This window comes from Mytilus californianus, unplaced genomic scaffold, assembly GCF_021869535.1.
Source record: "Mytilus californianus isolate M0D057914Y unplaced genomic scaffold, xbMytCali1.0.p SCAF_26, whole genome shotgun sequence".
In the NCBI taxonomy this organism is placed as follows: domain Eukaryota; kingdom Metazoa; phylum Mollusca; class Bivalvia; order Mytilida; family Mytilidae; genus Mytilus; species Mytilus californianus.
The window spans coordinates 3,957,140-3,980,309 of record NW_026262675.1 but is presented as its reverse complement, the minus strand read 5'-3'; the positions used below and the strand labels follow the sequence as shown (position 1 = coordinate 3,980,309).

The following is a 23,170-nucleotide window of genomic DNA, read 5'->3' as shown; positions in this document are numbered from 1 at the left end:
TGTTTTGGTTAGTGTATTGCTATAAATATTTCTTTTTTATTGTTTCAAAAGGAAATGGGATTCTGACAACGTTTTTTTTTTTTTATGTGTTGAATAATTCGTTATCATGTTTTGGATAGTGTATTGCTATAAATATTTTTTTTCATTGTTTATGAATAAAGTGAGATTCTGACACACATGAGATCAAAGGTGCCAAGCTGTTAAAAACAATTATCTTTCATGTTTTTTATTTAAAATCTTCAAAGTTTTACTCATACCAAGCTAAATACATACAGTATTTACATTTAAAGCAAGTTAAAACAACCATGACAACAATCATGATTTTTAAACACTCAACAATAACACCACATTAGGCTGTGTATAAATACCAATTAGCAGTAATCATACATAATTAACATTTAATAATTAATCACTCAAATCAATTTAAAACAATATTTCATTTAAAAATTCCCGAATTTTTATTTATGAAAATAAAAATATTTTGATATAAACATCTACAAAACATATAAAAATTTATCAGGTTTTTGAATAAAAAAGGGTGCGAACGTGTAGGGTGCGAACGGACCTAGGGGGGCGAACGTGTGGGGTGCGAACGTGTAGGGTGCGAACGTGTATTGGGCGCAAACGGACCCGATACCTTTTATTTTCAGTGTCATGTAATCATGATAATTGTTTTCATAATCAAATAGCAATTCTTAGAGGAGAAAAATAGTATACTTATGTTTCAACTTACAAAGTACCCCAAAACAACCTTTTTAGATGTTTTTTTTTTGACACAATAAAGTTCTGAGCTTCCAGTCTATCTGTTTGTCCCATGTCATACAAGGATAATTGATAAACTTTATTAGAAGAATCTTCTTTTTGTAATTTCTTCTGTTTCAAAAGGTAAAACGTTAAAGTGAAACATGTAACAGCTAGGGAACATTATTTGGTTAAGATTAAACAAAATTGTTGTGCAGATTAAAGGACCCGCTATCAGTGATTCAATTAATCTCTTTTTATCTACTGAAAGTGCTTATCCTAAAGACCTGCAGTTAATGCAATTGTCAGCAATAGTGCTATATTCATGTTTTTGTACACACCATACCTAAATATGATTTGAAATTATTCAAACTTCTCTTCCAATCTTTCCATGAGTGATTTCCATCATTTTGATTGGTTTTATCACCGTGGCTTCTTCAATGGTTGTATTAATTGTATATACATTATAGTTGTCGAAATGCGTAACTGGTGCAGTAAGTATTGTACAGTTAATGTTATTTCTACAACTTGATCGATACTGTTAATCCCTTAAGGTATCACCAACCCAGTAGCCAGTGCTTTGGTACTTGAATGCAAATTCGGCTATGATTTTTGTCATTTTGTCAATTTGTGGAGAGTTGTCTCATTGGCAATCATACCACATCTTCTTATTTTTATATTCAAATGGGATGTGAGCTCATATTTCCTGTCAGTGCCCTATATCCCCTTTTGGTTTTTATCAGCTCTTCAACGTTTGTATTAGGTTTTAGATTTTAAAACACTTTGGCCTCGAATATCACTGAAGAGACGTTAATTGTCGAAATGCGGACCTGATGCAGGCAAATTGGTACATCTTCTGTAATTATTACCACTGGGTCGATACCTCTGATGGCTAAATAGTCCCGTTAATTGTGTTGTAAATAAATCAGGCCGTTAATTGGTTTTCTCGTTTGAATTGTTTTACATTTGTTATTTCGGGTCCTGTTTTAGCTGACTGTGCTGTATGGGTTTTGATCATTGTTGAAGGTGACCTATAGTTGTTAACTTCTATGTCATTTTGTCCCTGTCGGAGAGTTGTCTCATTGGCAATCATACCACATCTTCGAAGTTATTTTAATATTCACATGGAATGTTAGCTCATATTCCCTGTCATTGTCCTATATCCCTTTTGGGTTTTTATCATCTCTTCAACGTTTGCATTAGGTTTTAGATTTTTAAATATTTCGGCCTTGAGCATCACTGAAGAGATTGAATTTATTGTAGAAATGCGTATCTGGTGCAGTAAAATTGGTACCGTTGATTTTATTTCTAACACCTCTTCTGGTGGACTGTTAGTTCCCGAGGCCGGGTACCAGCCCAGTTGGAACTTGCCATTATTTCGGTACTGGCATGTTGGCCTAAATACGGATATATTGTTTGAACGAAATAAAGACATATATTGAAATTTGTTGTCATAGAATTTTGAAAATCATTTTGATTTAATGAATCATGTATTGCTACGATTCTTTGTCTTGGTTTGGTCATGCTTTATGTCATTTCGGTTTTATCAGCTCTTCTTGATGTATTAGGTTTTTCAAATATTCTGTTTGCCGGCCTCGAGCATCACTGAAGAGATGTATTCCGGCATAGACATAATGTTAATCCGGTACCTTGAAATTAGTACCGTTAATGAAATTTGTCTAATTTACTTCTGGTATCCTCTAGTGGTGTAACAAATAGGTTCCATACCTATTTACAGAGTCAGATGCAGTTAAATTGTCATTTTTGTTTACCCCTTTTTTTAATTTGTTATTTTTTTATTTTTTTTTCGTTTTATTTCAATTGTATCCATAGCGGTCACTGATGATATAAAGGGAGGGTGACACAATGTGTGATACAGAAAAAAAGTACCCAAAAGAAACTGGAGTTTTGGATATGAGCACGTACCCCGTCTCTACTGTCATTTAACTGAATTTGGAATAAGGGCCAAATTAAGTCCCCTAGCACCTGTGTGCGGGAGTGGCTATCTTTGATCACTATAACACCTAATCCTAGTGTTTATGTTTTTTTTTGTGAGAGTTATTATATGATTTGATTCTAGTTTTGATAATTTTAATGTAACCGGAAATACAGCTTCGTCCGCATCAGTCCTCAAATTTATTATACTTTTGACTTGTTGACCCACGTGCAAAAATTGAAAAATATATAGATTGCAAAATGGCACAAATATTAAGTGGAAAAGATGTTTCAGAGTAAGGAAGCGTTGAAAGTATAAAATTAGAATGTTATGAATCAATATTGAGGGTTGTCACGTCGTAGTAAGTTTGCACAAACATTTTTTACAGCCCAATACAGGTGCTTTCCAAGAGATAATTTTCGACAGGTCACTTGGTCACGGCCGCGCCTGGGACTTGACACTCTATAATTTTTACTGTTCAAGACTGAAATGACTCCAGAAGTTTTGTTGAAAGAACGGATATGAGTTGATTCATACTGAAAATTTAATAAATGTATTAGAAATTTGCTATTATATTTCTGGAATAAGGGGGAGGTGTTGAGCATACATATATATATCAGGCACTGCCACTGGCTACGATTACTGACAAAAAAATAACATTAAGAAATAATTATTGATACTTCCTAGACTTATTGCCAAAATGTATTTCCGGTAGAGACCTAATTTCACACTGAAATTGCAGGTAACAATAATATCATTTTTAGGTCACCTGGCCCAAAGGGCCAAGTGAGCTTTTCTCATCACTTGGCGTCCGTCGTCCGTTGTCGTCGTCATCCTTAACATTTTACATTTTGAACTTCTTCTAGAGAACCACTGAATGGAATGAAACCAAACATGGCATGAATGTTCCTTATGAGGTGCTGGCTAACTGTTGTTACTTTGTAGACGATCCATCATCCAAAATGGCCGCCAGCGGGGGACTTCGTTTAACATAGGACCATATGGACAATACATACAAATGTCTTCTTTTAGAGAACCACTGAATGGAGTGAAACCAAACATTACATGAATGTTCCTAATGAGGTGCTGGCCAAGTGTTGTTACTTTCTAGCCAATCAATCAACCAAGATGGCTGCCAACGGGGGACTTAGTTTAAGAAAGGACCCTATGGGAAATATATAGAAATGTCTTCTTCTAGAAAACTGCTTAATGGATTGAAAACAAACATGGTATGAATGTTTCTTTTGAGGTGCTGACCAAGTGTTGTTACTTTGTAGCCGAACCATCATCCAAGGGGACTTCGTTTAACATAGGACCCTAAGGGAAATACATACAAATGCTTCTTCTAGAGAACCACTGAATGGAATGAAATAAAACATGGCATGAATGTTCCTTATGAGGTGCTGACCAAGTGTTGTAACTTTGTAGCCGATCCATCATCCAAGATGGCCTCCAGCAGGGGACTTCGTTTAACATAGGACCCTATGGACAATACATACAAATGTCTTCTTCTAGAGAACCACTGAATGGAATGAAACCAAACAGTGCATGAATATTCCTTATGAGGTGCTGACCAAGTGTTGTTACTATGTAGCTGATCCATCATCCAAGATGGCCGCCAGCGGGGGACTTTGTTTAACATAGGACCCTATGAACAATACATACAAATGTCTTCTTTTATAGAACCACTGAATGGAATGAAACCATACATAGTTTGAATGTTCCTTATGAGGTGCTGACCAAGTATTGTTACTTTGAATGCTGATCAATCATCCAAGATGGCAGCCAGCGGGGGACTTAGTTTAACATAGGACCCTATGGGAAATACATATAAATGTCTTCTTTTAGAAAACTACTAAATGGAATGAAATAAAACATGACAAGAATGTTCCTTATGAGGTGCTGTCCAAGTGTTGTTACTTTGTAGCAGATTGGTCATTGTCCTTATAAAGTAATTTTCTACAATTTCAAAGAATTTATTGGTAAGGCCATAAAAAAGAATATGTTTGTTTGCCCTAACCCTACCTACCCAGAAAATAGCTGCCTACTCAAAATCTTTTATTGCCCTGATTTGAAAAGGTTTTTTTTTAAATCAGATAGTCATGTATACTAAAACATATCTGATACTTCAACTTCTCTTTGCCGAAAAAAGAAAGAAAATGCCTACCTACCTACCCACTGTCTCTACCTTTGGGTAGGGTTTGGGCAAACTAAAATATTTTTAAGTGTGGCCTAATTTCTGTAAACTTTACAAAAGTCTTCTTCTTTTGATTAAATTACGGGGCCAATATTAGACCAAATTTGGCCTCAATCATTATTAGGGTATCTGTTATGATTTTAATCTATTTTTACATGATTTCCAAAATCAAAGTAGAATCAGGTGAGCAAAACAGGCTCTTGATAGCCTATAGTTTTTATTATCAATTATCAAAGATTTTATTATACTTATATATTTTGAAATTTTGCAAAGCATGTCAGAACATAAAAATAAAGGCTTGACATTTAACAAAAAAAAAAAAAAAGCAAACATTGTCAAAATTTCAATTTTACAAATAACTAATTGTATAATAACATGAATGAGGACTTGGCATTAACTAAGAGGAATTCTTTACAATTAATTATTGTGTTAAAAAGCAGTTTTTGTCTCGCCATGACAGAGTCAAAAAGCAAGACATAGACATGCTGTTTCCGGTGGCGGCGTGAACATTGTATTAGTTGGTGATTAGGTCTAGTTTATGGTGAACCACTAGTGGTAGGTCAATGATATTTGGTATGCAGTTGTATAAGCATTGGCACATCTCATTACCATGGAGATTATTTGGCCACGCCCTCTCAGTCATGGTCTATTGACTTTGAAACTTTGCTTAGTTTACATGTATTAGTTTGTGATTAGGTTAGTTTCTGGTGAACCAATAGTGGTAGGTCAATTATATTTGGTATGCAGCTGTATAAGCATTGGCATATCTCATTTCTATGGAGATTATTTGGCCACTACACCCTCAGTCATGGTCTATTGACTTTGAAATTTTTGCTTAGTTTTCATGTATTAGTTTAAGATTAGGTCAGTTTAAGGGGAACTGTTAGTGGTAGGTCAATGATAATTGGTATGCAGTTGTATAAGCATTAGCACATCTCATTTCCATGGAGTATATTTGGTCCTTACCCCTCAGTCACAGTCTGTTGACTTTGAAACTTTTGCTTAGTTTACATGTATTAGTTTGTGATTATGTCAGTTTAAGATGAACCACTAATGTTAAGTCATTGATATTTGGTATGCAAATGTATTGGCCTTTGCAAGTTTCATTTCCACAGAGATTATATAACCCCACCCCCTCATTATAGTTCACTGACTTTGAAACTTTTGCATAGTTTACAAGTTAATGTTTGTGTTAAGGTTTGTTTAAAGGGAACAACTTATGAAAAGTCAATGGTATTTGGAATGCAGTTGTATTATCATTGGCACATCTGATTTCCATGGAGATTGTTCCGCCCTGTACCTTCAGTCATGGTTCATTGACTTTGAATATTTGCATAACTTACATGTTAAAGTATTTCTATTTTAATTTCAACATTTGCATTATCATAATAACAAATAGGCGAGACATATCTCTGTGTTAACAGTTTATTATAAACTAGAAAACTGTTTCAAATACAATTATTGTACTACATAATTGATTATTGAAAATAAAACAAAAGGAAACTTCAGACGTATGCAAAATTAATATAGACCACACAAGGCGTGATCAAAGACATCGTCTGTTGAAGACTAAATTAAAAAAATAGAAAACGTTGTACTCAAAATTTTATAAGCAATATGAAATGAGAGAGTTCTTTTAAAGAAAAAAAATACATTTTTTAATTGCAACGGTTATCATTTTGAGATGAGTTATGATTTTGTCAATCTATATATTTACTTGGTTATTTAGGTTATTTATTTATGTGTGAAATATGTGAAGACACAAATAACAGAAAATAAATTTCATAAACTACTTGTTTAAATAATCAAATATTTGTTTGATGTCCAATTTTATTTCAAATTGTAATTTTTCAGTTATCAGGCTAATAAAAAAAAACAAATTTAGATGATGGGTATTTGTCAATAACAACACAAATAACCAAAAGACAGTATGAACAATCCATTCCTTTTTGCGCTGTGTGTACTTTTTGTTCCTACATTTCCTAATAGCAATTTAAGATTCGTCAAGTAAGAAAATTTTGGTAGATACATGTTCTTTGTTTTTGTCGAGAATAAAATTTGGTAAAACATAGTACATATTGAAAATTTCTGAAATATGGATTAAAAAATTCATGACAATTTCTTAGCTTAAGAATTACATCCATAACGATCCTTTTTGCATCTTGTGAAACATTTTCTTCATAGATTCATTCTAGATTATTCAAGTTAGAACATTTTGATAGATACTTTATTTTTGTCCAGAATAAATTTTGATAAAACAAAGTGTATATTGACATTTCTGAGCTACTAATTACTTGATTACTATATATAAATTAACAAATATAAACTATGACATAAACCAGATATAAAGTCGGTTCCTATCTGGTACTGGTGATTACACCATGTCGTACATAATAAAAATCACAATTTTCATGTTTTTTAAAATATTTTTTTTTATATATTTTCAGAAATTACTCCAATTAAAGGTCCTTTGTGCTCTTATTACACTCCTTTGGGGTCCTTTGTGCTACATTGTGCTCTTTTGTGCACAAAGGATGTCAAAACAGTTTGTGATCAACAAAAATAATATTGAATGAAATTATTAGTTTTAAACATTTAAAGCATAACACTGTTTTCTCTTAAAAAAAAACACATTTGAGCACTTTTAACTCACCTTTCCGAAGGAAATGTGAGCTTTTGCCATCACTTGGCGTCCGCCGTCGTCGTCCGTCCCGTGTAAACTATTTCAAACATCTTCTCCTTTGAAACTACTGAACCAATTCCAACCAAACTTAAACTGAATGATCCTTAGGGTATCTAGAATAAAGTTTGTGTTTTATTTTCTGTTTCGGCAAAAAACATGGCCACCATGCCTAAAAATAGAACATAGGGGTAAAATGCAGTTTTTGGCTTATACTTCAAAAACTAAAGCATTTAGAGCAAATCTGACATGGAGCAGTATATTATTGTCAATAATAGCCAGCACGTATACGTAATTTGACACATCTTCTTTTCCATATCATATCGGTAATTAGATGACCCAACAATGTAATCGATACGATTGTCGAGTGTCACAGCCCGTCAATATATCATGTCCCAGGTCTGCCTGCAGTAATTGTTACCAGCAAAATTTTACTTTTGCAAACAATTTGTTCCAGTTGAGAAATTTCCTACGTAATTGCTCAAAGAGAACGTTAGGATAAAAAATATTTTTTCAATGTGTCTTGGAAAATGTTAAGAAAAACCCAAAGATATTGCTTGAGAATGACATAGCAGAAGGGAACTCTTTAGTGTGCAGTATAGACATCCATATATATCAGAGACAGATTATATATATGTCTCTGTATATATGGATCATAGTTTGCGGACTGGTGTTTGGAGTGGTACCACCTGAAATGTGTTGGCCTCAAAATGCCATCTTAGGCTACATACTGGATGTGTAGGAAATGCCACCAAAATAAAATGCTAAATTAAATCTAAATATAATGAATATGCTTTCAATTTATCATTGCTATGTTCAATGTTTATTGATTGCACAAGGCTCTTTAAATATACACTACAAAAGTACATGGAATATGGGCTTTTTATACGACCGCAAAAAAATTTTGTGGTCGTATATTGGTATGACGTTGGCGTCGTCGTCGTCGTCGTCGTCGTCGTCCGGCGTCGTCGTCGTCGTCGTCCGGCGTCGTCGTCCGAATACACATTGGTTTTCGCACTCTAACTTTAGTTTAAGTGAATGGATCTTTTTGAAATTTGACCATAAGGTTAAATACCACAAAAGGAAGGTTGGGATTGATTTTGGGGGTTATGGTACCAACAGTTAAGGAATTAGGGGCCAAAAAGGGGCCAAAAATAAGCATTTTCTAGTTTCCAGACAATAACTGTGGAACGGTGTATGGATCTCTCTGAAATTATACTACAAGTTTCCATACCACAAAGGGATGGTTAGGATTTGCTTTGGGGGGTTATGGCTCAAACCGTTTAGGAATTAGGGGCAAAAAAGGGGGAAAAACAAGGTTGTCCTGGTTAATGGACAAATACTTTAGTACAAAACATAATTTAAAGCAGTGTAAGGGAGATAAATCAAATACATCATTGAAATTATCTCCCTTACACTGCTTTTAAATTATGTATAAAGTAATGGTTAATGAACAATAAAGATAATTTAAAACAGTGTAAGGGAGGTAATCCAAATACAACGTTTTGGTTACTTCCCTTACACTGCTTTTAAATTATGTTTAAAGAAATGCATATTTATAAAGGAAGACCAGTAAAAATATCTGCAAATGTTGCATCTTTTTTTTTTTACAAAAAAATCCATATGAAAGATTTGACACTATATTTTTAATTGTATTATAAAATAGATTAAGTTAGCACTATGGTAAATTTAAATGGGTAATTATGGTTGCCAACTCCATTGGAAATTTGAATTGAGATTTTGACCATATCTTGAGGGAAAGAATTTTTGGGGGGGAAAAAAGGGGGGGGGGATAAAAAGAAATTGTGGGGGGTCAATTTTTTCTCATTTCAGATTTCAGAAATTAAAAAGAATTATTCTTCAAATATTATTTTTTTTTCAAATTTCAAATATTGAAAAATTTCAAGAAGTAATCTTTAATTGCACAGTATGGCGCATTAGATTTGTAAAATCTTTGATCACATTTATTTATTTGTTATGCCGAATCTAACAGTGTATTTAGATTTTTAATTTTGGGTCCAGTTTTCAAATTGGTCTACATTAAGGTCCAAAGGGTCCAAAATTAAACTTTGTTTGATTTTAGCAAAAATTGAATATATGAGGTTCTTTGATATGCTGAATCTAAACATGTATTTAGATTTTTGATTTTTGGCCCAGTTTTCAAGTTGGTCCAAATTGGGGTCCAAAATTAAACTTTGTTTGATTTCAACAAAAATTGAATATGTGGGGTTCTTTGATATGCTGAATCTAACCATGTATTTAGATTTTTTATTTGTGGACCCCGTTATCAAATTGGTTCATATTGAGGTCAAAAGGGTCCAAAATTAAACTTTGTTTGATTTCATCTAAAATTGAATTATTAGGGTTCTTTGATATTCCAAATCTAACCGTGTATTTAGATTTTTAATTTTGGGTCCTGTTTTTTAAATTGGTCTACATTAAGGTCCAAAGGGTCCAAAATTAAAGTTAGTTTGATTTTAACAAAAATTGAATTCTTGGGGTTCTTTGATATGCTGAATCTAAACATGTGTTTAGATTTTTGATTATGGGCCCAGTTTTCAAGTTGGTCCAAGATAGGGTCCAGTATTTAAACTTTGTTTGATTTCAACAAAAATTGTATATATGGGGTTCTTTGATATGCTGAATCTAAACATGTATTTAGATTTTTGATTATGGGCCCAGTTTTCAAGTTGGTCCAAATTGGGGTCCAAAATTAAACTTTGTTTGATTTCATCAAAAATTGAATTATTGGGGTTCTTTGATATGCCAAATCTAACCGTGTTTATAGATTTTTAATTTGGGTCCCGTTTTTTTTTAAATTGGTCTTCATTGAGGTCCAAAGGGTCCAAAATTAAACTTAGTTTGATTTTAACAAAAATTGAATTCTTGGGGTTCTTTGATATGCTGAATCTAAACATGTGTTTAGATTTTTGATTATGGGCCCAGTTTTCAAGTTGGTCCAAGTTGGGGTCCAAAATTAAACTTTTTTTTATTTCAACAAAAATTGAATATATGGGGTTCTTTGATATGCTGAATCTAACCATGAATTTAGATTTTTTATTTGAGGGCCCCGCTATCAAATTGGTTCATATTGAGGTCAAAAGGGTCCAAAATTAAACTTTGTTTGATTTCATCAAAAATTGAATTATTGGGGTTCTTTGATATTCCAAATCTAACCGTGTATTTAGATTTTTAATTTTAAGTCCTGTTTTTTAAATTGGTCTACATTAAGGTCCAAAGGGTCCAAAATTAAACATAGTTTGATTTTAGCAAAAATTGAATTCTTGGGGTTCTTTGATATGCTGAATCTAAACATGTGTTTAGATTTTTGATTATGGGCCAAGTTTTCAAGTTTGTCCAAGTTGGGGTCCAAAATTAAACTTTGTTTGATTTTAACAAAAATTGAATATATGGGGTTCTTTGATATGCTGAATCTAACCATGTATTTTGATTTTGGACATTGGACCATAATAGGTAAATTAAAAAAATTCAAGTTCTTAGACCACATTCTTTCTGTGTCAGAAACCTATGCTGTGTCAAATATTTATTGTAACTTCCAGACATAACTTGTGTGTTAGTGTATGGATCTCTCTGACATTGTACCACAAGGTTCCATATCACAAAGGGAATGCTGGGATTGATTTTGGGGGTAATTGCCTCAAAATTTTAGGAATTAGGGGCAAAAAAAGGGGCACAAAACAAGCATTTTTCTAGTTTCAGGACAATAACTTGTGTGTAAGTGTATGGATCTTTATGAAATTGTACTACAAGGTTCCATATCACAAAGGGAAAGCTGGGTTTGAGTTTGGGGGTAATTGCCCTAAACGTTTAGGAATTTGGGGCCAAAAAGGGGCCTTAAAACAAGCATTTTTCTAGTTTCAAGACAATAACTTGTGTTCAAGTGTATGGATCTCTCTGAAATTGTACTGCAAGGTACCATACCACAAAGGGAAGGTTGGGATTGAGTTTGGGGGTGATGAATCATAAGGGGGTTCAAAAAATTTGGGGGAGGGATTTTTTTTTCCTTTCTTTCCTTTTTTTTTCTTTAAAATTTTCCATTTTAAATTGGTTATTTCTGATTTATATATAAAAGCAAATAATAATGATATGGTTTGTATAGGTAAATTAAAATTTTTTAAGTTCTTAGACCACATTCATTCTGTGTCAAAAACCTATGCTGTGTCAAATATTTAATCACAATCCAAATTCAATGCTGTATCAAGCTTGAATGTTGTGTCCATACTTGCCCCAACTGTTCAGGGTTCGACCTCTGCGGTCGTATCAAGCTGCGCCCAGCGGAGCATTTTATTTATTATGCAATGAAAAACAGCTTAGATCTTTTTGAGAAATACTTTTTATATAGAAACCCTATTTTAAAATGTAATGGATCACAAATTAAAATATTATTTTGAGAGGTATAGAAACTTTAACACTATGCTGATGAGCGTTTTATTGTCATCAAAAGAGGGGTTACTCTTGATTTCAGTTTTGGTGTGTGCAAGAATACATGTTATATTTGAACTGAATTACATCATCAGTTTACTGAAAATGTATTTACTATTTATAAACAAGTGATTGATATGAACAATGTTTATCATGTTTTAGTGAATATGGGTTTTGTCCTATTTACTTTTTATTGTAAATATATATTTGTAAATAAAATTTTATCAAATGAAAAAAAAAAAATTATATTGATGGCTATGGGAAGAGTCATTAGATTTTGTTGGGTTTGGTTATCAAAATTTCTACATATTTAATTATCCTTATTTTTATGTGATTCAACTAAAGAAATAATTTATGATAGCCTTGATTCCACTATAACTCACAGAAGATGTATATTTGAAAAATTAGTTCTCTCTTCAGCATTTTTGGGTTGGAAAAGATGAAAATGAATATCTAAATGGCATATTTTTGCCAAGTAAGCAATTCATGATCCCTATGTTCTGAAATTTCTTTTATTTGAAATTTTAAAGATGCATCAATAAATTCACACCTTTTTGCTCTTGTACACTATTCTATAATGTTTTTGTAGTTAATGTTATTTTGACAGTTTCAATTTAAAATTAACAGACTGAATTATATTTTTGAAATATTAAGTTTCAAATCACTTAAGCACAACCATAGCTAATACCCAGATCAGTGATTGAATGGTTATGACCAGCAAATAAGACCATTAAAAAAATAGTTGTGAACTTGTGATACTATAAAGCGTATTTGAACATTGGAGTTTATTGATTTGGAAATGTGGTAAGTTATAGTCTTAGATTATTATCTAGTGTCTCACTGTAACCAAATAGATATGTTTGATCATTGTAATACGGTAATAAAAAAGAGGATGTCTAGAAACACGAGAAATATGTCCTGGTATGAACAGGCGTAATCATGGTAATCGATGAAGAAAGACGTCATAAAATACTATTTACAATGTAATCCTTCTTGAAAACCAATACCTTTTGCCATTTGTTTACCACTACTCTTTTTCATTTTACCATGTTTACCTTTCAGAGAAATTAGACAGGGGTTAAAGACTGAGATAGAGGAATTAAAAACTACTTATCCTAGATTTTGTCCTGGATTAGCCATTGTTCAGGTAAAAATATCAGTTCATAGAAAGACAAAAATTAAGCATGTCAAAGATTTATGTTGATTGTTAGTTACTTGTTACTGTATTCAAACATACATTGTTATACTGAATAATCTGGTAAAAAGAATTATTGGTTAAAGAAACGGTTCTTACATTTATAAAAATGGAACAATGGAAGATGCATTTTGATGTAACCTTTTTCTTTTCTGATTATCTGGAATCAGATGAAACAAAAATGTTGAATCTGAAAGATATGTTTGTCAGATTAAAAAATGCCATGGCAAAAAAAGAAAAACCATCAGAAGACAAACAACAGTATACAAAACACAACATAAAAAACTTAAGACTGAGCAAAACAAACCCCACAAAAAAACAGGGGGAAGGGGGGTATCTCAGGTGCTCCATAAGAGTAAGCAAATCCTTCTCCACATGTGGTACTCATCGTGTTGCTCATGTAAGGTAACCAAAAAATCTATTACTTTTTATAAATACTTAACATGATCAGTTATTAGATTTACATTTTGTTCACAAACCAGAGAAAATTTCTCTGAAAATGTTTCAATTCAATGTTTATTATATAAAATTAACCTAAAACAGAAACAGACATTTGATTATGATGTTTGTAGGTTGGTGACAGAGATGATTCTAATGTGTATATTGGTCAAAAGGTCAAGAATGCTGGAGCTATAGGGGTTACTGCAAGTCATATCAAATTACCAAGGACATCAACACAGTCTGAGGTAGGGTTAAGCATAAGCAAGATTTATTTGAATTATAAAGCTAACATAATAATACTATTATTTTAACATACCAGCTCATTTTGAAACATACAGGATTTTCTCTTTTCTGTAGAGATTCAGAAAATAATATCATATTGTGTTAATCATCTTGTTCCCAATATAACATTATCAAGCTGAAATGAGGAAATGCAGAAAGAAAAGGATTATTTGTTATTTGTTATTATTACTTGTATATCAAAATATTTTGAATTAGAAATAAGTTAATGTATTTAATGTATTAATTCAATTTTAGAATTTCACTTACATTTTCAAAGTACAAAAACAAAGTTGACACCACCCATAATTGAGATTTGAAGAGTGGTCCCTGTATGTTTTTAGACCGGCCATAAGAAACTCATCTTTATTTTGCTACTATTATTTTTGTAGGTTTTGGATGCTGTTGAAAGTCTGAATTCTGATCCTGCTGTACATGGAATGATTGTTCAGGTATTTTACTAAATTCAATCCTTGCAATGATATAGTTGAGCATTTTTTGTTTGCTAAGTTTAATCCTTACTTGTTGCAAGTCACCATAAAATGAGGAGGATCTTTTCTTCCAGTTTTCAAAATCATGTTGTATTTATTTGACTAAGATAACGTAGATTTATCATGTTTATTTAAGAAAACACACTTTGTTAATTCCATAAAATTTAACCTACCTGCAGTTTTTATACGACCGCAAAAATTAAAAATTTTTTGGTCGTATATTGGTATCACGTTGTCTTCGTCGTCGTCAGCGTCGTCCAAAGACAGATGGTTTCTGGATAATAACTTTAGTATAAGTAAATAGAAATCAATAAAATTTTAACACAAGGTTTATAACCACTAAAGGAAGGTTGGGATTGATTTTGGGGGTTATGGTCCCAACTGTTTAGGAATGAGGGGCCAAAAAAGGGGCCCAAATAAGCATTTTTGTAGTTTCCAGACAATAACTTGTGTTAAAGTGTATGAATCTCTCTGAAATTATACCACAAGTTTCCATACTACAAAGGGATGGTTATGATTGACCTAGGGGGGTTATGGCTCAAACCATTTAGGAATTATGGGCAAAAAAAGGGGAAAAACAAGGGTTTTTCTGGTTAAAAGACAATTGAGACAATTTAAAAGTAGTGTAAGGGAGGTAATCCAAATCAATTTTAAAGAACATTGTTTGGTTACCTCCCTTACACTGCTTGTAAATTATGTATTAAGAAACGATGATTGTCTTGAGGTGATTAGCTGTCAATTTATTTTTAACAGTTACTATTAATTAATATTAATTTTAGCCATGACTATGTATGTCATTTTATATTTTAAGACTTTTATGATGTATTTAAATAGGTAGTTATGGTTGCAAACTCCATTAGAAATTTGAATTGAGATACTGACCATATCCTGAGGGAAAGAATTTTTTTTGGAGTAAGGGAAAGGGGGGAGGTGAAAAAAATTGGAGGGGTGGACAATTTTTCTCATTTCAGATTTCAGAAATTAAAAGAAAATTTCTTCAAATATTTTGTTTTTGGGGGTTAATATTCAACAGCATAGTGTATTGCACAAAAGCAAAAATTGAATATAAATTCAAAATCATATAACCAATTTGAAGTTCTTTGACTACAGTTATTCTGTGTCAGAAACCTATTATGTGTCAAAAATTTAATTACAATCCAAATTCAGACCTGTATCAAGCGTGAATATTGTGTCCATTTTGGCTCCAACTTTTCAGGGTTGGACATCTGCGGTCGTATCCAGCTGTGCTCAGCAAGCAATTTATTAACTTTGTGTGAGAATCAAATGAAGTCCTTAAGCATTCAACTAATAATGGTCACTATGTCTGCTAGAATACTGAGAAACTTTTGCATGTTGATATAAAGTTAGGGCTTTGTAAAGGAAATGTTATCATAACTTGTATTTCATGTTGCACTGTTTTTTGTTACCATTTTTATTTCAATTGCCTTCTAAAGTTCTGCAATTGTTGAACTTAGGAAGTGATTGCAAGGGCTTTATATAGAAAGGAATCTCATAACCTACATTTTACACATCAGTGACACTGGTACATTTTTCTATCACATTTTTTTTCAGCTCCTAAATGATCTTGTCATGGCAACCATATCTTACAAAGCCTCCTTATAAATGTTGATTTCATTGATATTTTATCAGTATATTTACATAAAGTTTGGTCAATAGTTATGTAGTTACGTATGATGTCCTTACATTGAAACAATATTGACAAATGTTTTGCTTCTTGAACAGATTTCCCCTTTTCACTATAACCACAATTTTTTTGTTTAAATAAATATTAAGATCAGTTATAATTTTGAGTTCACCTATTGATTTGATTAAATCTCTGTTTTTGTTTTTAATAATTTAATGTATCAATCTTTATTCTTGTTTAAACTCCGGTTCATTTAAGATACTTGCAAACTCGATAGTCATTTGGAATTTATTATCCAAGTGATGAAAATCCCAACATTTTGGTGATTATTTTTCAGCTCCCTTTAGATAGTGAAAATGAAATAGATTCCCACCTTGTAACTAATGCTGTCAGACCAGAAAAAGATGTTGATGGGTAAGAATTGAAATAATTATGGGATCCCCTTTCTCATACGCATGCTTAAAATAATAAGTGACTACAGGGTTTCAGTAATGCATAGGTATTGCATCTACCTTTTAAAAAATGTGGAAGAAATGAAATTTCACAAAATGTTTATAAAAAATTACATCAGACCAAAAAATCATTCAAAATATTCAGCCATTTTGAATATAAATGACAGTATGTATTATGGTAGGCATGTGTTAAAACAATCAACTGTGTAGGATAGAAAAAAGATGATATGATTAGATTAATATAGAAAAGTAAAGGATTTTTATATCAGAAGAACTTTACCATTGAACTTTGACTGAAATCATTTCACAGCAAAGAAATTTGTGTTTTTTTCTAGCATTAGTTAAGATTGACACTCAGCCAGAAATATGTACTAAAAAAGGACCTGCAAGTATATCTAATAGAAGAAACCAAATATGTAAAAGTAAATATAAAAGAAACGTTTTATTTTATTTTGACAGATTACATCAGATTAACGCTGGTAAATTGTCTAGAGGAGATTTAGATAGCTGTATTTTACCATGTACACCTAAAGGATGTTTGGAACTCATCAGAAGATCAGGTAAGATCAGAAATCTTAAGATAATAAGTTGCATCTTTCAGGACACTCAATCAAACTTTATTCTTGTTTAAACTCCAGTTCATTTAAGATACTTGCAAACTCGAGAGTCATTTGGAATTTATTATCCAAGTGATGAAAATCCCAACACTTCAATTTTACCCAATACTAAAAATGTAGATATTGGTAAAAGACTGGAGAAGTGAAGAAAGTCAAAAACATAATCACAAATGACAAATTTTTCAAATATTTTGGACATTAGAACGAAGCTAAGAATTCTGCTGGTCATTTTATTCAAAATTCATATTTAGAAATATGTCTATGAAACTTAAACTGCTAAATTGTGCATCAACATGTTCAAAGGACAGATCACTTTTTGTTTTCTTTAAGTCCATGATTTTTAAAAAGATAAATGCACAATATTTTTTGGAATGACTTTAAAAAAATTTGAATATATGTTTTTATTTAATCCATTCTTGGATCTAATAATTGAAATTTGACAGAGTTAAAAAAAAAATTGTAGGAGTGAAAATTGCTGGTGCCACAGCTGTTGTAGTTGGTAGAAGTAAAATTGTAGGATCTCCTATGGCTGATTTGTTGAAATGGAACCATGCTACTGTAACTGTGTGCCATTCTAAAACACAAAATTTACCTGATATTGTAAGTTAGATAATTCTCAATACTATTATAATGTAACTTTTATATCAGAAGTTGATGTAAATTTAATGAGATGAAATGTGCATCATGTAGTTTGTTTTTAATATGAAGGGTATTTAATGTTTGGAAAGTAGCAGAATTTTCATGGAAAATTGTATTCAAATTCTGAATGATCTAATGTTGTCTCCCATAGCATGGGAATGTTCTTTGCTAAAAAATAATGATATAACTCATACTGGTATTGGAGTGAGATATAATGAATTCATCTTAAATAATTGTTTTTGGGGAAGACAGTTTGATTGATAAACTTAACCCAATTATAATTTTCACAGTTAGCATTTAGAATTGAGAATACAAAAACATGTATTAAATTTCTGAACAAATGCCAGAGAATACTTCTCTTTTCATTTACTTAAGAATAGTAGTTGTAGTTGATCTTGTGTTGAATCTACAAAATATGTTTGATGCATATTCAAAATATTTTGTAGGTTAAGACAGCAGATATTGTAGTAGTAGGCATAGGCAGACCACAAATGGTGAAAGGTGATTGGATCAAACAAGGAGCTGTAGTTATAGACTGTGGTATCAACTCTATTCCAGGTATAGAATATAATATTTCAACAATATTTATAATAATAGATTAGCACTTATTCATTTAAGCAATCAAATTTGGTTGTTTTATGTTTATGTTCATTTTGTAGAAACTCATGATGGCAGTGCAGTATTTCATCACTATGACTTTCTTATAAAGTACAAAATTGGTATATAAAAAAATTGTATGTCATCTACATTTGTGCTAATTATTAATTTCTGGTCTTTCCTTTCACTAAAAATTTTGATAACATTTTTTAGCGAAATATTGAAATTAAAAAACAAGCCAGAAAAACATTCAGACAAAGATTTAAGTAGTATAAAGGCATACAAAATTCTAAATAAAGAGAATAAAGTAATAGAAACCAATTATATAGTTGAAGTTCCATTAAGGATTGAAGTTACACAAGAGTGAAATGAATAATTTAAGGCATTTTCATGGCATTGCATAATGTATAAGATTCCAGTGCAACAATAGCATCACATTCAAGGTATATGAGTTCAGATCAATTTGTATCCCCTCTAAAATGTAGAATTTTGTTCTTATGTCTCATATCTTATAATAATCAAAAACTTTGAAGGACTTGAACATTGAAGGTTAACATTATTTTTTTTCTAAATACGTAAATATAAAGAAGGTAACCACAGCAGTGTACTGTATTATATTTGGTTATTTAGATGCAACAAAGAAGTCTGGAAAGAGGCTGGTTGGTGATGTCGATTTTGATGAAGTAAAACAAGTAGCATCATGGGTCACCCCTGTTCCTGGTGGTGTAGGTCCAATGACAGTAGCCATGCTGTTGCAGAATACTGTAGAACAGGCGAGGAAAATGGCTGCAAAATGTGTGGTAAATATACCTTATATATATATGGAAGACAGCTAGAAGAATAAACTAATGTGACTATTGTGTAATAAAAATGTCAGAACAAACTAACTGTGGCTGCAAAATGAAAATGAACTAAATATGTTGATATCTTAGACAACCCTTTTTCTTGCTACACTGACCCAAAGCGCCAGTGTGATCTATTGCCATTAGTGACTTGTTGTCACTGGTTTATGTCCGTTATATTTTACAAAAATCTACTTCTCTGAAACTATTGGGCCTAATTGAACCAAACATAGAATCAATCATCCTTGGTGTATTTAGTCTTTAAAAAATGTGTCCAATGATCCCACCAGCAAGCAAAATGGAAGTGAAGGCTAAAAATAGAATTTTGGGGGAAATGCAAGTATTGTCTATTATTTTGAGTGTGATAGAGAGATCTGACAGGGGCAAAAGTGTAACATATTGTCTATTTTAAACCCTTAAATGACTATATCTACCAATTTTACCTTTTTTGGCCTATTTTCTGGAAAACTATAATAGAGAGAATAGCTAAAAAAAGAGCAGCAAGAAAGGTCAAATTTGAAATAATGTGTGGAATAGAAGATAACACCACAGTAAGGATAGGGACAGAATTTTATAGTTTCTCTGTTGCCGCAATCAAAATTAGCAATACATTAAACAGGCCTTAAATGGCAGATCCATGATTACACATGTTATATATCTAATGTGATGCATTGTGAGGAACAAAGAAATACCATCTGTCTGTCCATCTGGTCTTGTTAGCGCTCTCATGTGTACAATTCTTGCCAGATTTTTATAAAATATATCATAGGTTTATATCAGCAATGTTTCAGACAAGTTCGAAAATCAGTGCTGATCAACTATTTTCATACGACCGCAAAAAAATTTTTGCGATCTTATATTGGTATGACGTTGGCGGCGGCGTCTTCGTCGTCGTTGTCCGAAGACACATTGGTTTTCGCACTCTAACTTTAGTTTAAGTGAATGGATCTCTATGAAATTTCACCATAAGGTTCAATACCACAAAAGGAAGGTTGGGATTGATTTTGGGGGTTATGGTACCAACAGTTAAGGAAAAAGGGGCCAAAATAAGCATTTTTGTAACTTCCATACATAACTTGTGTGTTAGTGTATGGATCTCTCTGACATTGTACCACAAGGTTCCATATCACAAAGGGAATGCTGGGATTGATTTTGGGGGTAATTGCCTCAAAATTTTAGGAATTAGGGGCCAAAAAAGGGGCAAAAAACAAGCATTTTTATATGGACAAATACTTTAGTACAAAACATAATTTAAAGCAGTGTAAGGGAGATAAATCAAATACATCATTTGTATTACCTCCCTTACACTGCTTTTAAATTATGCATAAAGTAATGGTTAATGAACAATTAAGACAATTTAAAACAGTGTAAGGGAGGTAATCCACATACAACGTTTTGATTACTTCCCTCACACTGCTTTTAAATTATGTTTAAAGAAATGCATATTTATAAAGGAAGAACAGTAAAAATATCTGTAAATGTTGCATCTTTTTTTTTTTACAAAAAAATCCATATGAAAGATTTGACGCCATATTTTAAATTCTATTATAAAATAGATTAAGTTAGCACTATGGTAAATTTAAATGGGTAATTATAGTTGCAAATTCCATTGGAAATTTGAATTGAGATTATGACCATATCTTGAGGGAAAGAATTTTTTTTGGGGGAAAAGGTGGAGGGTAGGGGGGTAAAAAGAAATTGTGGGGGTCATTTTTTTCTCATTTCAGATTTCAGAAATTAAAAAGAATTATTCTTCAAATATTTTTTTTTTTTTCAAATTTCAAATATTGAAATATTTCAAGAAGTAATCTTTAATTGCACAGTATGGCGCATTAGATTTGTAAAATCTTTGACCACATTTATTTATTTGTTATGCCAAATCTGACCGTGTATTTAGATTTTTGATTATGGGCCCAGTTTTCAAGTTGGTCCAAGTTGGGGTCCAAAATTAAACTTTGTTTGATTTCAACAAAAATTGAATATATGGGGTTATTTGATATGCTGAATCTAAACATGTGTTTAGATTTTTGATTATGGGCCCAGTTTTCAAGTTGGTCAAAGTTGGGGTCCAAAATTAAACTTTGTTTGATTTCAACAAAAATTGAATATATGGGGTTATTTGATATGCTGAATCTAAACATGTGTTTAGATTTTTGATTATGGGCCCAGTTTTCAAGTTGGTCCAAGTTGGGGTCCAAAATTAAACTTTGTTTGATTTCAACAAAAATTGAATATATGGGGTTCTTTGATATGCTGAATCTAACCATGTATTTTGATTTTTGGGCCCCTTTATCAAATTGGTCCACATTGAGGTCAAAAGGGTCCAAAATTAAACTTTGTTTGATTTCATCAAAAATTGAATTCTTTGGATTCTTTGATATGCTGAATCTAAACATGTATTTAGAATTTTGATTTCGGCCCAGTTTTCAAGTTGGTCCAAATTGTGGTCCAAAATTAAACTTTGTTTGATTTCAACAAAAATTGAATATATGGGGTTCTTTGATATGCTGAATCTAACCATGTATTTAGATTTTTTATTTGTGGGCCCCACTATCAAATTGGTTCATATTGAGGTCAAAAGGGTCCAAAATTAAACTTTGTTTTATTTCATCAAAAATTGAATTATTGGGGTTCTTTTATATTCCAAATCTAACCGTGTATTTAGATTTTTAATTTTGGGTCCAGTTTTCAAATTGGTCTATATTAACGTCCAAAGGGTCCAAAATTAAACTTTGTTTTATTTTAACAAGAATTGAATATATGGGGTTCTTTGATATGCTGAATCTAAACATGTATTTAGATTTTTGATTTCGGGCCCAGTTTTCAAGTTGGTCTAAATTGTGGTCCAAAATTAAATTTTGTTTGATTTCAACAAAAATTGAATATATGGGGTTCTTTGATATGCTGAATCTAACCATGTATTTAGATTTTTTTATTTGTGGGCCCCACTATCAAATTGGTTCATATTGAGGTCAAAAGGGTCCAAAATTAAACTTTGTTTTATTTCATCAAAAATTGAATAATTGGGGTTCTTTGATATGGGTAATCTAACCCTGTATTTAGATTTTAAATTTTGGGTCCCGTTTTTTAAATTGGTCTACATTAAGGTCCAAAGGGTTCAAAATTAAACTTAGTTTGATTTTAACAAAAATTGAATTCTTGGGGTTCTTTGATATGCTGAATCTAAACATGTGTTTAGATTTTTGATTATGGGCCCAGTTTTCAAGTTGGTCCAAGTTGGGGTCCAAAATTAAACTTTGTTTGATTTCAACAAAAATTGAATATATGGGGTTATTTGATATGCTGAATCTAAACATGTGTTTAGATTTTTGATTATGGGCCCAGTTTTCAAGTTGGTCCAAGTTGGGGTCCAAAATTAAACTTTGTTTGATTTCAACAAAAATTGAATACATGGGGTTATTTGATATGCTGAATCTAAACATGTGTTTAGATTTTTGATTATGGGCCCAGTTTTGAAGTTGGTCCAGTTTGGGGTCCAAAATTAAACTTTGTTTGATTTCAACAAAAATTGAATATATGGGGTTATTTGATATGCTGAATCTAAACATGTGTTTAGATTTTTGATTATGGGCCCAGTTTTCAAGTTGGTCCAAGTTGGGGTCCAAAATTAAACTTTGTTTGATTTCAACAAAAATGAATATATGGGGTTCTTTGATATGCTGAATCTAACCATGTATTTTGATTTTTGGGCCCCTTTATCAAATTGGTCCACATTGAGGTCAAAAGGGTCCAAAATTAAACTTTGTTTGATTTCATCAAAAATTGAATTCTTTGGATTCTTTGATATGCTGAATCTAAACATGTATTTAGAATTTTGATTTCGGGCCCAGTTTTCAAGTTGGTCCAAATTGGGGTCCAAAATTAAACTTTGTTTGATTTCAACAAAAATTGAATATAAGGGGTTCTTTGATATGCTGAATCTAACCATGTATTTAGATTTTTTATTTGTTGGCC

At 31.9% G+C, this 23,170-nt stretch overlaps 1 protein-coding gene across 2 annotated transcripts in view; it reads left to right on the top strand.

Moving 5' to 3' along the window:
• Positions 1–2,898: 2,898 nt before the first annotated feature.
• The window catches only part of LOC127732714 (C-1-tetrahydrofolate synthase, cytoplasmic-like), a 61,743-nt gene continuing 41,471 nt past the window's right edge, over positions 2,899–23,170 (top strand). For both annotated transcript variants that reach the window (XM_052241896.1, XM_052241897.1), the window contains exons 1-9: positions 2,899–2,972; positions 13,060–13,144; positions 13,765–13,878; positions 14,305–14,364; positions 16,386–16,462; positions 16,960–17,060; positions 17,581–17,717; positions 18,203–18,314; positions 18,984–19,153. In XM_052241896.1, coding sequence (XP_052097856.1) covers positions 2,938–2,972; positions 13,060–13,144; positions 13,765–13,878; positions 14,305–14,364; positions 16,386–16,462; positions 16,960–17,060; positions 17,581–17,717; positions 18,203–18,314; positions 18,984–19,153 — 891 coding nt within the window. In that variant the 5' untranslated portion in view covers positions 2,899–2,937. The remainder of the gene's footprint in view (positions 2,973–13,059; positions 13,145–13,764; positions 13,879–14,304; positions 14,365–16,385; positions 16,463–16,959; positions 17,061–17,580; positions 17,718–18,202; positions 18,315–18,983; positions 19,154–23,170) is intronic.